Consider the following 13953-nt stretch of genomic DNA (forward strand, 5'->3'; position numbering starts at 1 on the left):
CACTGCTTGTTATGACATAACATATCTGGCAGTACTGTTAGAGCCCTAATTGTAAAACGTATTTTTTAATCTAAATTACATGTGTACCAGAGTTACTCAAAAAACCTAAAGAAGTAAATTACAATTTTATATTCACCATTCCTGAAATCTGTTTATTATGAATACATCTAAGATGATGTTGCTTTTGTGACCATTTCACTTTTTCAAACAGGAAGGAGGAGGTGAAACCTGGTAGGGCTGTCCCAGATATTATAGCCTTACACCAGTTTTTTGAGCTGATTGCAATGATTTAAGCTGACCGCAGTTTTCCACAGTTGTCAGCTTTCACAGTCATGTTTACATCACATCAACCAATTAGGCCTATTTCATCTGCTGAGTTGAGGCAAATGCATGCAAATAAATTCAAGCAAAATGCATTTACACGTCATGTGCTTCACAGGAACAACTAATTGTCCTCTGTCTGGTGCTGTAACACCTTTAGAGGGCAGCAGTGAGTAATGTTTGTTTATTTGAGCTGTTGTCAGTTGGGAAGTGCTAAGTATTGACAGCTAGGAGGAAATCAGCAGTTTGGCCGCTTTAGGTTTGTACTGAAAATTCAGTGAACTAAGAAAGACATTGAAATTTAAAGTAGTTAACATAACATTGACATTGAAATAGTTAAATGCAGTAATGTACATGGAAATGAATCATTATGTGGCCTCATATCAGTTTTCTACAGTGTAATGTGATGTTATTAACTGTGTATTCTTGTTGGGTAGTAAAGTGTGAGCCTGCTTCCAAATGCTTATCTCAAGTGAAGTGCTTCTATTAAAAATGGCTCATATGAAAGCTATGTCAGGAAAGAGAAAGTGGTATTGCTCCATCTCTAGCTAAATATATTGTGGCTACAGCAGCTTTAACAGTGGATCTCTTTGTCCCGTTTAGAATAGTGGAAAGTAATACACAATTCTTTACAGTTCTCTCATGAACGGTGCTCTAATTGGTTTTGTTATTCAATGTTTAAGTTTGGCATGGTTTTTATCAAAACCTCACTGGTGGCTGTGATTATTACTGTATGTAGGAGTCCATGGGGAAAAGTGCTGATGGGAAGGCCTACGTGATCACTGGCACATGGAATCCTAACACGCCTGCTTTTCAAGCTCTCAATGAGGACACGCCAAAAGGTGAGGTTTTACACAGTGTTGATTTCTTATAACAAAAGCCAAATGCATAAGATTGTATGCTGTGGGCACATATCCTAAATTTGTCTTGTATTTTATCATTTTTCACCTTGCGGTCCGCATTTGTCATAAATTCATATTCATCTTTGCAGAATGCATAATGCTGTTTTGTGTGGGAGCCTTTCTTGAGTTGTTTTTGTGTCTGTGATTCAGGGACATAGCACATGTCTGCAGGTGCTACAGCGGCATAGATTTGTTTATTTATTGCAGTTTTTATGGGTTTGCCATGGTTGATTCATATTCGTTGCTGACTGACAAATAGAATATAGAGCAATTGCACATCACAGCAGAAAAGCAGCATGGAGCTTGACTGGACATTTTAGTGCTCAAATCAGACAGGTTCAGAGCCGTGGCCTTGCTGATTGATTGAAGCCTAAATGGCAGGTTTTCAAAGCAACCAGGCTTAAAGGAGATGGGTAAGAAAAGGTCTCTGCTGTTAAACGGACCATATTTTACTCTATTAAAGGCGACCTGTCGTCATTATTGAGTCCCTGCAATTCATTTAAATTCAGACCAAAATGAGGCAGCTGACCTCTGCTCTGGGTAGAGAGGAGCATTTTCAAAATTGCATGATTTGAATTATTTTTATTCCTGTATAATTTAATAGATTTTTTCATCATTAATGTGAGAACATCAGGCAAGTATGGTGTTTAATTTGTATGTCAAATTAAAGCAATGCTATTCACTAGACCAAAATTAAGCCAAACACTGGACAGCATTGCTGTAATGGTCTCTCTGTTCAGTATTGATTAGTTCCAAGATTATCCTGGCTGTTGAAATGTCCCATTGGGTAGATATTCACATTTTCATTTCATGTTTTCACTGGGTTTGACTGACTAAGCTAACTATAACTATATAATATAGCATAAAAGAAGACATTTATCTATGCCCCATCATCTTCTACTGCACTGCTTAGCTTTAGTGTTAGCGTTAACTCATTAGCTCATTCAGGGCAGACTCTGTTACTCAAGTTCAGTGACTAAATGACTTACTTTGGCAATTTTTTAATAAGACATGTTTTCAGATGTACACTTTCAAGTGTGAGCTGCGTAATTTTCATTAAAATCGTGTTCTTGATTTTTAGCGTGGTAGCACCACTGCACCAGAATTATCATATTTGATTTGATCTTGAGATGAAAAGCGCCTTTTTTTAAATAGCCATTTATTTACCTTTAATGATACTTAAATATCAGATTTTGTCGGAATGCTCATCCCTGTTGCTCACATTTTATGCATGACTTATTGTAATAGCGATATGTATTTTTTGAGCTTTTCCCATAAGGTTCTAACTTTAACTACCCATTATTATCTTGAGTGTGAATGGCTGATTTTGTAGCTTGGAGGGTGTTTTTTTTTTTTTTTTTTTTTTTTTTTTTTTTCTTCCCCCCTTCAGCTGTTCCTTCTTGGTTTTTATGATCATTTTATTTCACTTTAAAGAAGAGGTCAGATCCTTTACCCGGAAGAGCATACTTAAAGAGCATAACAGTTCTTCCTGCAAAGCCTTCTGTAATCTAGAGCATCAGTCAGAATAATGAGCGTGAATATTATAGGAGATGAGGATTTGCTTTTGGATTAGACCCTGGAGAGTCCGTGTATCTCTGTGACCTTCAGCTGTGCTGCCTTGGTTAATCATGCACTTGTTTTGGTTACATATGGCTGTTCTGGGGTTTCATGCACAGCATGTTTTTAGCACTTTCATTAATTCAGATGTCACTTTTGCAGATTTTGTTTGCTGTTGATGGTCAGCTAGATGGTAAAATAAAGATTTCTCTATAAATAACCTGAAGATTTGATGTATGTGTGCATGCTGTATCACAGCAACAGCAATTTTACAGAATAAAACACCCCTTGGGAGTGAAAAGAACATTATTAATGCATTTTACTGTGCCCAAAATGGAAAAACCAAAATATGCTCTTTTGACTTTGACAGAGGAACATTTATATAATACTTATTTAATTGCTTGGTGAAAGAATACCTGGGCACAATTTGAAACTTGAAAAGGTAAAATCTAGTTTAAAGTATCCATTATAACTCTGCTGTCTTGTATCATGTCTACTGATAATATTGCCACGGTTTTTAAAGTCTTGACTTTTTTCCCTTTTCTACAGACAAGCAGGTGTATCTTACAGTGGCTGTGGACCTAGTGGTAACTGAGGTAGTAGAGCCGGTTCGGTTCCTGCTGGAGGCACTGGCCAGAGTGTATCCAGCCAACGAGAGGTTCTGGTACTTCAGCAGAAAGACTTTCTCTGAGACATTCCACCTCCAGCTCAAACAGGTGCACTACCACTGTGTCTGTGATCCTTGTGAAAACATGCTTCTCAGACTTTCTTGACATTACAGTACTGTGCTGAAGTCAGACCATCCTCCAACAGTCATTAAATGCAAAATATTTATTTTTCAGGAGTTATTTCTGAGGAGATTAGATAAAAGATAAATCGATAATCCACTTGCATAAAGAAGGGGAAAGTCAAAAGAAAATAAGAGGAGTTTTAAAGCTGGAGTTGAAATTATTTGAAGATATTGAGCAGTGTTTTTCAGCTTTGGTCCTAGGGGCCCAGGGCCTTGCATAGTTTTAACTATTTCTTATGAGAAAGAAAGCTGTAATAAAGACAAAGAGTCAACACACTAAATACTGAAATTATATTATATATAGTTCTTGAGGCTTCTATGTTTTCTTTTTAATATACGCTTTAAGCTTTTTTTCTTGCTATTGAAAAGTAAAGAAACTGTACATAATGGAAGTTTTAGCTGGAAACTAAGTAAACAAATGTCAGTCTTTTGGCTTTTGCACAGTATTGATTATTGAGTACTTTTTGGTAAACCTGTTTACACATTTAAAACAAAATTATTGTAAGAAGTGAACTTTTCTGAGATGATTTTAATTCAATTATTTCTTTACACCCTTTAATTTTTTAATTTTCAGTCTTGCATTGTGTTTGTGGTTTATCTTTTCTTTTCTCATTAAGAAAATATTCAGGCGCTTATAATGCCATCTTCACTCAGCTTTTGTGTTTCTAATGTAACTTGGTACATTGACTTTCACAAGTATAGCTTACTGTGTGAAGTCCAGAAGACGTTAACTCTTAGGTACAAAAGGGATCTTTGTTAATGGCGAATGGGAGCACTAACTGGGCTCCTGGAAAGCTGTGAAGCAGCAAATGGAAGCTTTGTATTATTGGGAGCTTAATGAGTGGCCTGGCTCTCATTATCATGCTGAAGTAATTAGGACTTGCTGCCTGCATCTCCGGCTGATTGCCTTCGTAGTTATTTCATCGCTGAGTGGAAGAATGCCTGGGCCGTAGTTAAAAGCTAATTAAAAGATAATATTATGGTGGTAGCACAAGACTCAACCCAGCCTTCTTTATTATTTTATTATTATTTATTTGTTGATGCCATTGATTAGGTGTAAGGAATTTTGTGAGTAGTTATTATTTGCACTAAATGCTTTTTGCCTGAGGTGCATTTTTCTGCTTGGCAATTAAAATGAAGGGGCTTTGGCTTCGTTTCTGGAAAAAAAAAAAAGGAAAAAAAAAAGCAAAGTCTACTTGAACACAGCGCTATCGGAGGCGATGTAAGCCGATTTCAGGGGTGCGGCAAAGGCAGAATGTAGGAATGACCTCTGAAGAGGAGACTGAAAGAGATGCGGGTAATCTGCTGCTCTGATTGTGCTGGGCTTCCTGTGAACCCCATTAGCAGACAAGCTCCCCAGGAGTGCCCACTCGGCGAGAAGGCTTTTTCTCACTCACTGCTTCTTTTAATTTCCTCCTATATGCGTAATTATATTTTTTTGCTGCTTCCCCTGTGGCGGCAGAGGTGAAGCTAACTTTGGAATGCCATGTGCTCTTGAAAACTCAAAGTGTATTGTTTGCGCAGAGCATGCAGGGTTTCAGCGGTGGAGTTATGAGTGCCTCGATTCGACGAGAGGTTGATTATTGATGGTGCCATTGCCATATCTTTCCTGTAGCCCTGTTGTCACTGACAATTTATCTATGCTCTTAATACATTTGCTCATGAGACCGATATAAGAACATTTCAGATTCTTTCTTTAAATGCTCTTCAGAAGGCTACAATATGCAGATGGTGTTTTTAACAGGCATTTAACGTCCTTGCCAACCTTACATTCATCTGATGAGTTTCTGTGGGCATTTAATGAGTTAAGGCTGTTACAAGTTTCAACAAACAAATAATTTTGCAAAATAACGGGGACCAGTCTTTTTGTCCTGTCACATGAAGGGTTCTTAAGGTTTTCTAGTAAATGGAAAGGTGTGTCACTAGCAAATATAATCTCAATTTGTGCTAGAACACATCTCATAATGATTAAATTCAGATATTTCAGCCACTCCTACTGCTAACAGGTGCATAAAATCAAGCACCTAGCTGTGCAGTCTCCACAGAGCTCACAGAGAGCACATTGACTTTAAATGTAGCACTGTCATGGGTGCCACCTTTGCCACAGGTCAGTTTGTGAAATTTCTACCCTGCTAGGTCTGACCAGCCAACTATAAGTGCTAGTATTGTGGAATGAAAGGTTCTTGAAACAAAGCAACAATAACTCAGCCTTGAAGTGGTAGACCATGCAAACTTGGAGCGGGGCTGCTGACTGCTGAAGCTAGTTGTGGGTAAAACTCACCTGAGCTGTTGCATCAGTCACTACAGCGTTTCAAACTGCCTCTAGAGGCAACATCAGCACAAGAACTGTGTGTCATGAAATGGGTTTCTATGGCCAAGCAGTTGTGTACAAGTCAAAGATCACAATGTGCAATGCCAAGCGTCAGCTGTAGTGGTGTCCATATGCTTTTGGCCATATAGTGTGTGTCGTCTGTACCAGTATACTGTTACTGATGTCATGCATAGATGTTCACTTTTATTAGAGGTATTCATTCTAGCCCAATTAATTTAATTGTATTAGATGGAAAATAGCCAATATTATTGATCTGTACTTTTATTGGTTATGGCAAATGTATTGCAGACCTATTTGACTGGATCCATAGAGCGGAACTATAGAGTGAAATCATAGACTTGTGGTCTCCAACCGTCCACCTGGGGAGCTGCTTCACTGCAGAGTTTAGTTCCATAATAAAGAAGCGGATTACCTGGAGCGGGTTTGGCGAAGTGTGGTTGGAACTGGGCTCTGCAGGAAAGCAGCTCTCCAGGAGAAGGGATGTAGTTAACCCCTGTAATATTTTTGAAAATTATCGTGATGCTGATTTATACAATCAATGCCCAGCACTAGCTCAGTATGATATTTTCTCCATATCATACAGCTGTAGTGTGTGTCCATGTTTACTGTGTGTGTGCTCGTGTTTGCTCTGTGAATGTTTATCTGCATTCATGTTTACTGTGTGTGTGTGTGTGTGTGTGTGTGTGTGTGTGTGTGTGTAGGGCATTGAGAAGGGCAGCCAGGGAGATGCCATGTTTGAGGTGGTGAGCCTCCAGAGGCACTCGGATCGGGTGGGAGGAGGACGAGGCCGCCTGCAGTCCCCCACTGAGGAAGAGGAGCAGGAGGAAGGTACGGAAGCCCATTTACCCGTCCCTGCATGCACACCACAAAAGTGCTTTACCGTGTCGTATGTTTGCCTAATGCGTTCTTGCCCTTTTTACTACCTTCTCCTGCAGTCTCTGTTTGGAGGAGAGCTCCTCAGGTAAATAATTGTAATGCTGGAAATCTCCCCCCATCCCTGACACTCTCACACACACTTTCACTGTGATAAAGTAATTGCATGTCCATGTGTGAGTTGATTGAAGAATGTACCCCCTTTCCCCGATCCTGCAAAGCTTTGTGATGTTCAATTTACAAGAAAAATGACCATGTCTCTAGGCTTATTTAGATTGCCTTTTGAGACTGTGGGAGCAGGCAGGGGGAAAAAAGGAACAGATTGCCTCTGCAGAAGTAGCTGTGGCAAGAACATTTGTTAATTTTTTTTTTTTTTTTTTTTAATTCAGTGGCAGCATTTCAAGCGAGTGAGATCATCAGTCCAGATTTTTTCCCACAGAATCTCACCAGTATCGAACACATTTGCTCTCTTTGCATTTTCTCTCTTGTGTTTTGGCAACTGCCAATGGAGTGTGAGCATTAATGTAGTCAGTGTTGGCTTAGAGCTCCTGTAAATATATCAGCAGTTTGTAGCTGTATTTTTTTTTTTAATTGTCAGTAGTTATTATTTATTTATTTATCTATTTATTTGTTTATTTTTGTGGTGTGGTTCTAGAATGTCCATTATACTTCTAAAATGTTCAGTGTGCTTCAAGAATTTCAGGGTGGTTTTTAAGTGTCTTGTGTGCTTCAAGAATTTGGTGTAGTTCAAGTATTTCCAGTATGCTGGTGGAACTTACAGTGTAGTTCTAGATAATTCAGCGTACTTGTAAGATTTTCAGTGTGGTTCTAAAATTGCATACCTCTAGAACTTGCAGTGTGATTCTAGATTTTCATTATGCTGCTAAAATTTTCTGTGTGCTTTAATAGTTTTCATTGTGGTTCTGGAGTTTTCAGTGAACTTGTGGAATTTTCAAAGGGGTTCTCATTTCTAGTGTACTACAAGAACGTGGTGTAGTTGTAGCATTTCTACTATGCTTATGGAATTTACAATGTAGTTCTAGAATAGAACAGTTTGGTTCTATAACTTCCTGTATATTTCTATGCATACTTCATTATGGTTCTATCTCAGTTATATGCTTGTACAAGTGTTCTTGTGGTCCTGAAATGTCTGATATTAATTGTTGAATTTTCAATGAGGTTGTAGAATTTTCAGTGTGATTTTTGAATGAAATTTTGGTAATATTCAAAAATTTCCAGTATGTTTCAGGGATTTTCAGTGAGGTTCTAGAATTTCTTATGTGCTTCTAGAATTTTCAGTGTGGTTCAAGAATTCCCATTGTCCTTCTAGAACTTTCAGTGTGGTTCTAGTATTGCTAGTGTATTTTAAAAAATCCAAGTTACTCTAGAATTACTGACATGCTTGTGCAGTTTTCATTGTTGTTCTAGATTTTCCAGAATTGCCTTAGTACCAGAATAACCCTTGTTCTAATTACCTGCAATTTGTTGTTACATCAGTACAGCCCATTGTGAGACAGTTCTTTTTCATTTGCTTTGCTTTGATAGTGGATGAGGCTTTAGCTGACTTCTAAAGAAGTGAAAGCCAGTGTGCTTTCAGGCCAGGGCACTTACCACTGACCACTTCTAATCTGGTTAAGTGCTATTGGCTGGTGCAGGTTGAATAGCTTTTCATTTTGCACCCTGGTGTTGATGGACTCTCCATATACGTGGACCCTACATGACTGACTGCAATGTGCTAAATACAGATTGCTTGACAGTAGTTGTAAATCTATACTGGTTATATCATGAAAATCTGTTTCTTTTTATGTTCACTTTATAGAGGACAGTGATGATTTTGTTTCTTTTGTGTCAGACTGCCCTTACTGACCGGTTTGGGTCAGGCAAGAGAGCTCTGATTATTTTCTGCATATCATTAAGGTCAAAGAGCAGACTTTATTATGGGTTTGTCAGATTGAGAAGTCACTCAGAAAGATAAAGGCCCTCTTTTAGAAAGCATAAATAGTGGTCTCAGGTTCGTACTATGATGACAAAGCAGAACAGTGTCAGATCCTGAGCATCCCGTGTCGAGAGCAATGTGGGAAAGGTTTCCACTGCCAAAGCATTGCAGTTTTCCCTCAGCAAGCCTTCTAATGTAGTTCATGTTCAATATTTGAGACTTGTCAGAAGGCAGTGGAGTGTGGCTAGGTGAGTCATGTTATTAGTATGCTAATGCGCACTGCAGGTTTCACAGTTTGAGCCCCTCCAAGAAGTGACCCTTTAAAACCTGTGTTTTTCCCACCAAAACTTAATTTAATGTAGAAACTTTCATGAGAAAAAGCCTTAAACTGACTGACTGTTTTGCAGTTTCTTTGCTGTTCTTACATTTTTAGTTTTATAAGAGAGGCACTGTTTCCTTGCTTGTGTTTTTTGTAAAGGAGATGGAAAAGAAAATTCATCCACCCACACCTTCCATTGAGCCGCTTCCTCGCCTTTAGACATGGGTGGCTCTCAAGGTCTTGCTCTCTCGCTCTCTCTCTCTCTCTCTCTCTCTCTCTCTCTCTCTCTCACACACACACACACAATTTATCTTTTATCTCTCTTTCTCTCTCTCTCTCTCTCTCTCTCTCTCTCTCTCTCGTCCTCCACCGTGATGCAGCAAAGGACCTTGTGATTGTACTGCAGAAGAGCAGCCTGTTTTAAAGCATTTCTGAAGCATCTGCTCTGATGTGAAACCTCACTTAAGGGCCTTGTGAAAAGAGCGCTCATTTCAAACTGGCTTCCTGGAGGTCATGAAGATTGTAAACGGGCTCTCTGATAAAGCTTTTGGTTTGGTGACCTGTGCATCTATTCCTGTTGTGTAGCTCTGGATCGTACTGCGACACTTCTACTATATTCCTGTTTTTAGATGATCAAAAATGTTTCTTTTTTTACTTTCTGCAGGAATTGCTGTGTGTGTAGAAAAAGTTGGGACACATGCAAAATATAAATAAAAATAGAATGCGATGATCTGCAAATCACATTAACCCAGTATGTGATTGAAAATAATATCTTCATAATGCAGAATGTGATACATGGCATTTCATTGATACTTCACTGGATATTTCACTTTTCTGAAGTTTATACAAAGTTGGAACAGACACCAGTAAAACATAAAGCATTGGAAACCTATACTGTACAATTACGATCAGTTGTCGCAGGTAATTGCAGTCACATATTTACAAGTTCGTCTGAAGCCCTCTGTATTTGTAAGGTCTCGCAACCTTGTCTCATCACTGTAGTATTTCTGCATTAAGCATGTAAATCATATGTTGCTTTCACAATCGGTGTGAACGTGCATCTTTTTTGTGTGACATGCCGTGTGCTTTCGAGTGTTTTTGGGGTGGGCTTTTGGTTGTGGTTGTTGGAGAAGAGGTGCACACTGCTGCCAGATGTTCTGCCCATCTTTCCTGAATATTTGACTGATACTTATTTTCAAATTGTTTTATTACATAATTTTACTATTAAATATTAAACTCTTTTCTTTGGGAATTTAGAACAGTGTTAAAATATTTTTAGATCTTGAGTCTGTTCCTGTTTTCCTAACAAGACTACATTCAGAACAGTTTGATTATCAGAACAATTTGACAAAAGGCTTATAATTAAGGCTGAAATATTTCCCCAAAATTGATAATTGTGACTTTTCTGACCAATATTGTCATTTAAATTGGATTGCTTTCTTTAAATTAAGGTACCCCTTGACAAGCACAACCATTTTTTTTGGACTGGAACGCTGGCTTGAATGCTGAAAGCAGTCAAATTGCCAGTTCTTGAGTTCTGTATTATTAGATTAATTTCCCCACTGAAGGCTTGTTGAAAGAGTGTAATTACAATTGCAATTGTAATTGCAGCTCTTGCATTGTCAAAGTGTAACTCTATCAAAGCAATTAATAATTCAGTCATCAAAAGTTTATAGAATTCTGTTGCACGCCTGAACAATTAAAAATAATTGAGAAAAGCTGCTACCAAATTATGCATTTTAGCATTTTGATCACAACAAAGTAAAAGTAATAAGTAAAAGATTAAGCCTGATTATTTATTATTATATATAGTGTCATAAGGAGAAGTGCGAAACAATCTACCATTGGATTAAAACTAAATAAGGTAATGACTGCTTTGTGTTACACAGTTGAAATATGACCGTGTGAATCCAGTAGTTGTTTACAGGCTCTCTACAGTTGGCCTAAATCTTTGTTTTTATGAACCATGCCCGTTGGCCAACGTTCTAAGAATACTGAAAATAACTGTGATGTTATTTATTGTGACAATCATCATATCGTCCCTAGTGTATCCTGTAGCAGCTCAGTAGAGCCAGAAGCTGTGGCAGTGGTGGTGGTTGCTCCATGCTCTGTCCTGTGTCTTGTTTTAATGTATGGGCTTGCTATGCACGCTGTGAAATAGTGGATCCCAGGGTACTAAAGGTGCTTCTGGGCTCATAATGACCCCTGCGAACATTAAGCCCCAGACACATTTTTATCACCTCAAGCTTCTGTATTACTGCACTCAGCACCATGAGGCCATTTAGCCCAGGAGAATGGTGTGATAGCACACCTCAAAGGTAGCAGTGTGATACATTATGGTGCAGATGAGTTAAACAATAGATTTATGAGCTGTAGTAAGGGAGCTTTTCAAAGTTCAGTTTGAAGTGCAACATGTCCACTGCCATTAATGATTAGCTCTGGGGAGAATGCTAATAATAATAATAATAATAATAATAATAATAATAATAATAATAAATTACATTTATATAGCGCCTTTCACAAACCCAAGGTCGGGCTAGTAGCATGTGCAGTTGTGCTGGCTCTGATGGCCCTGAGTCTTTGACCAGATGGATGTGAATGAAAGAGGTGATGTCCAGGATGAGAGGGGTCAGCTGTAATCTTGCCAGCGCACTTCATGACCCTTCTGTTGTAGATGTCCTGAAGCGTTGGCAGACCACAACTGACACTTCTCCCCGCTGTCCTGATTACGCACTGGAGTTTGGCTTGTTCTTTTGCACTGAGTATATCAAACTAGATGGTTATAGATGAGGTGAGGATGGCGTATCTGGACGATCGCTGTTTTGAACTGGATCATCACCTGTGGCAGGTTGAACGACTTCTCTGCCATGTTGTCTTGGCTGTGGAGACCATGTTCACCTCCCACATTTGAAATCTGGGTGGTCCTAAGGAACATAAGTGATTCCACAGTGGAAACCAGAGGAGCACTGATGTTGTGTCTAAAGTCTACCACCACTGTGTTCATCGTCTTTCGACCTTTCTTTGGCGGGTGAGGCCATAGAAGTTTGCCTTTGGTTCCCGAAAGAGCCTTTTAAAAAAATACACAAGCAGATTTTAACCTAACATCTGACACATCTGTAGTGTACTTTCGCCTACCACAAACAATAATTAAGATGCTTTTCCCTGACAATTTTCCCTGTGCAAACAGAAAAATATGTTGACTCAAAACACACTGCCCATTGGCTACAGTTATAAATGTGTTTTGGGTTCGGCGGGTTCAAAAGAAAAATGAGTCAAAGTAAAGATGGAAGAGTCCAGATTATTGACTGTGATAAGTGGTTGTACATTGCATATGTAGCAGATTAAGTTGAAAACTTAGATTATTACTTAAAAACCTTTTTGGTACCTTTACCAGAGTTTTAGGTGTGTTGTTTTGGTGTTCTTTGACTTTTTAATGTGGATTTTTTCAGAGTTGAGTCCGAGATGTGCTAAAGCCTGTTCTCCTTCATGTCTCTTTCTCAGAGGCCATGAGCCAGAGTGTATTGGCTGGTCTCAGGGCAAAGGCTCACTTGAGGTCCAAAGCACTTACTGTGCTCAAAATGGGAGTTGAGTGCTCAGCCCAGAGCTGTGGATTTCAGCACCCACTCATGCAGACTTCAGCTAACAAGTTATCCACCAGACTGACCTCAAGGAAACCAAACACAGTGTACACTTTCAGGAGAAATGTGATATGGATCTCTTAAAGTATAAGATTTTGAAACTGTGATGTCATTAGGGTCGGTGATATGATGTTATTTCAGTGGCCAATTAGAGTTGTGGCTATCAAGCTAGACCTTTAGTTCAGGCCATAAGTGTCAAAACCTGGTCAAAATATTAGGGGAAAAAAGCTGTCATTTTTCTATTTCTGACATTTGACTGAAATGCATTGGTCAGAATTTCTCTTGTATTCAAAGTCAGTGATGTATCTAGAAGTTCCAGAAGGCCTGAGTGGCAGTTTTATTCCACGACATGTCAGGCCTTCATTTTAGTTCCTGAAATCCTAACCAGTGGGAAAGCTGCATTGGTTGTATCTATCCAAATACACCAGACAGAAAAATTCTCATTGGATGGTTTTTCAGTGAGCGTAACCCTTTCATTTCCAAAAAAAAAATTCCAAAAAATCTGCCGTACTTACTACAATATTTGCAGATTTTAAATAGAAACACAAACACACATCTTCTAAGCTGCTTCTCCTTCTGGGTCGTGGGGGGTGCTGGAGCCTATCCCAGCGGTCATCGGGCAGAAGGCAGGATACACCCTGGACAGGTTTGCCAGTTCATCGCAGGGTTGAATAGAAACATCATGATAATATTAAATAAAAATGAACTTAAACGAAAACTACTCTACCCAGGTTTTGAGAGCATCTTTTAAATGTAGTGCTACTGTTTTGCTGGTGCATGTTGTCTATTCCAACTTACAAAAAAAAAAAGCAAAATAAATATTGAAGTTTCATGATGTTCAGTTATGACACTTTCACCCATCCTTGGATATGGCCCAAGTTTTTAACTCCTTTCCTGTTCTTGTCTTCTCACAGATAGTGACAGTGAAATCTCCAGTGGTACCGGCGATGTGTCTAAAGACTGCCCTGAGAAGATTTTGGAGTCCTGGGGTGGAATCCTCAACAGATGGTAAGATCAGCAAAACAGCTTGGCACAAACTATCTGTATGATTTAATACTAGTGTTGGTTTGAGTCGATGCAGAAAAGAAGTGCAGGTAATTGTTGAAGTAAAGGGATTCCCATTATTGTGCCGTGCAGGTCCGTTCAGTTTTTTATATAGGCAGGTCCAGTTGAGCTTCACATCTTTTTTTTTCTCGCTCTCTTCAACAAAAAAATTTATTTGCACAGATGAAACATTTAGTATGATCTTGCTACTGGAATCCTCTTCCACTCCTCCATGATGACA

The 13953-nt window shown here is 38.9% G+C and overlaps 1 protein-coding gene across 2 annotated transcripts in view; it reads left to right on the forward strand.

The window, feature by feature from the left end:
• Positions 1-13953, forward strand: part of rabgap1l (RAB GTPase activating protein 1-like) — a 139485-nt gene that overhangs the window by 18918 nt on the left and 106614 nt on the right. For both annotated transcript variants that reach the window (XM_017701333.2, XM_037545539.1), the window contains exons 9-12: positions 1061-1163; positions 3330-3496; positions 6604-6730; positions 13583-13676. In XM_017701333.2, the coding sequence (XP_017556822.1) occupies positions 1061-1163; positions 3330-3496; positions 6604-6730; positions 13583-13676 (491 nt within the window). The remainder of the gene's footprint in view (positions 1-1060; positions 1164-3329; positions 3497-6603; positions 6731-13582; positions 13677-13953) is intronic.

Source organism: Pygocentrus nattereri, chromosome 15 (genome assembly GCF_015220715.1).
Source record: "Pygocentrus nattereri isolate fPygNat1 chromosome 15, fPygNat1.pri, whole genome shotgun sequence".
In the NCBI taxonomy this organism is placed as follows: Eukaryota; Metazoa; Chordata; class Actinopteri; order Characiformes; family Serrasalmidae; genus Pygocentrus; species Pygocentrus nattereri.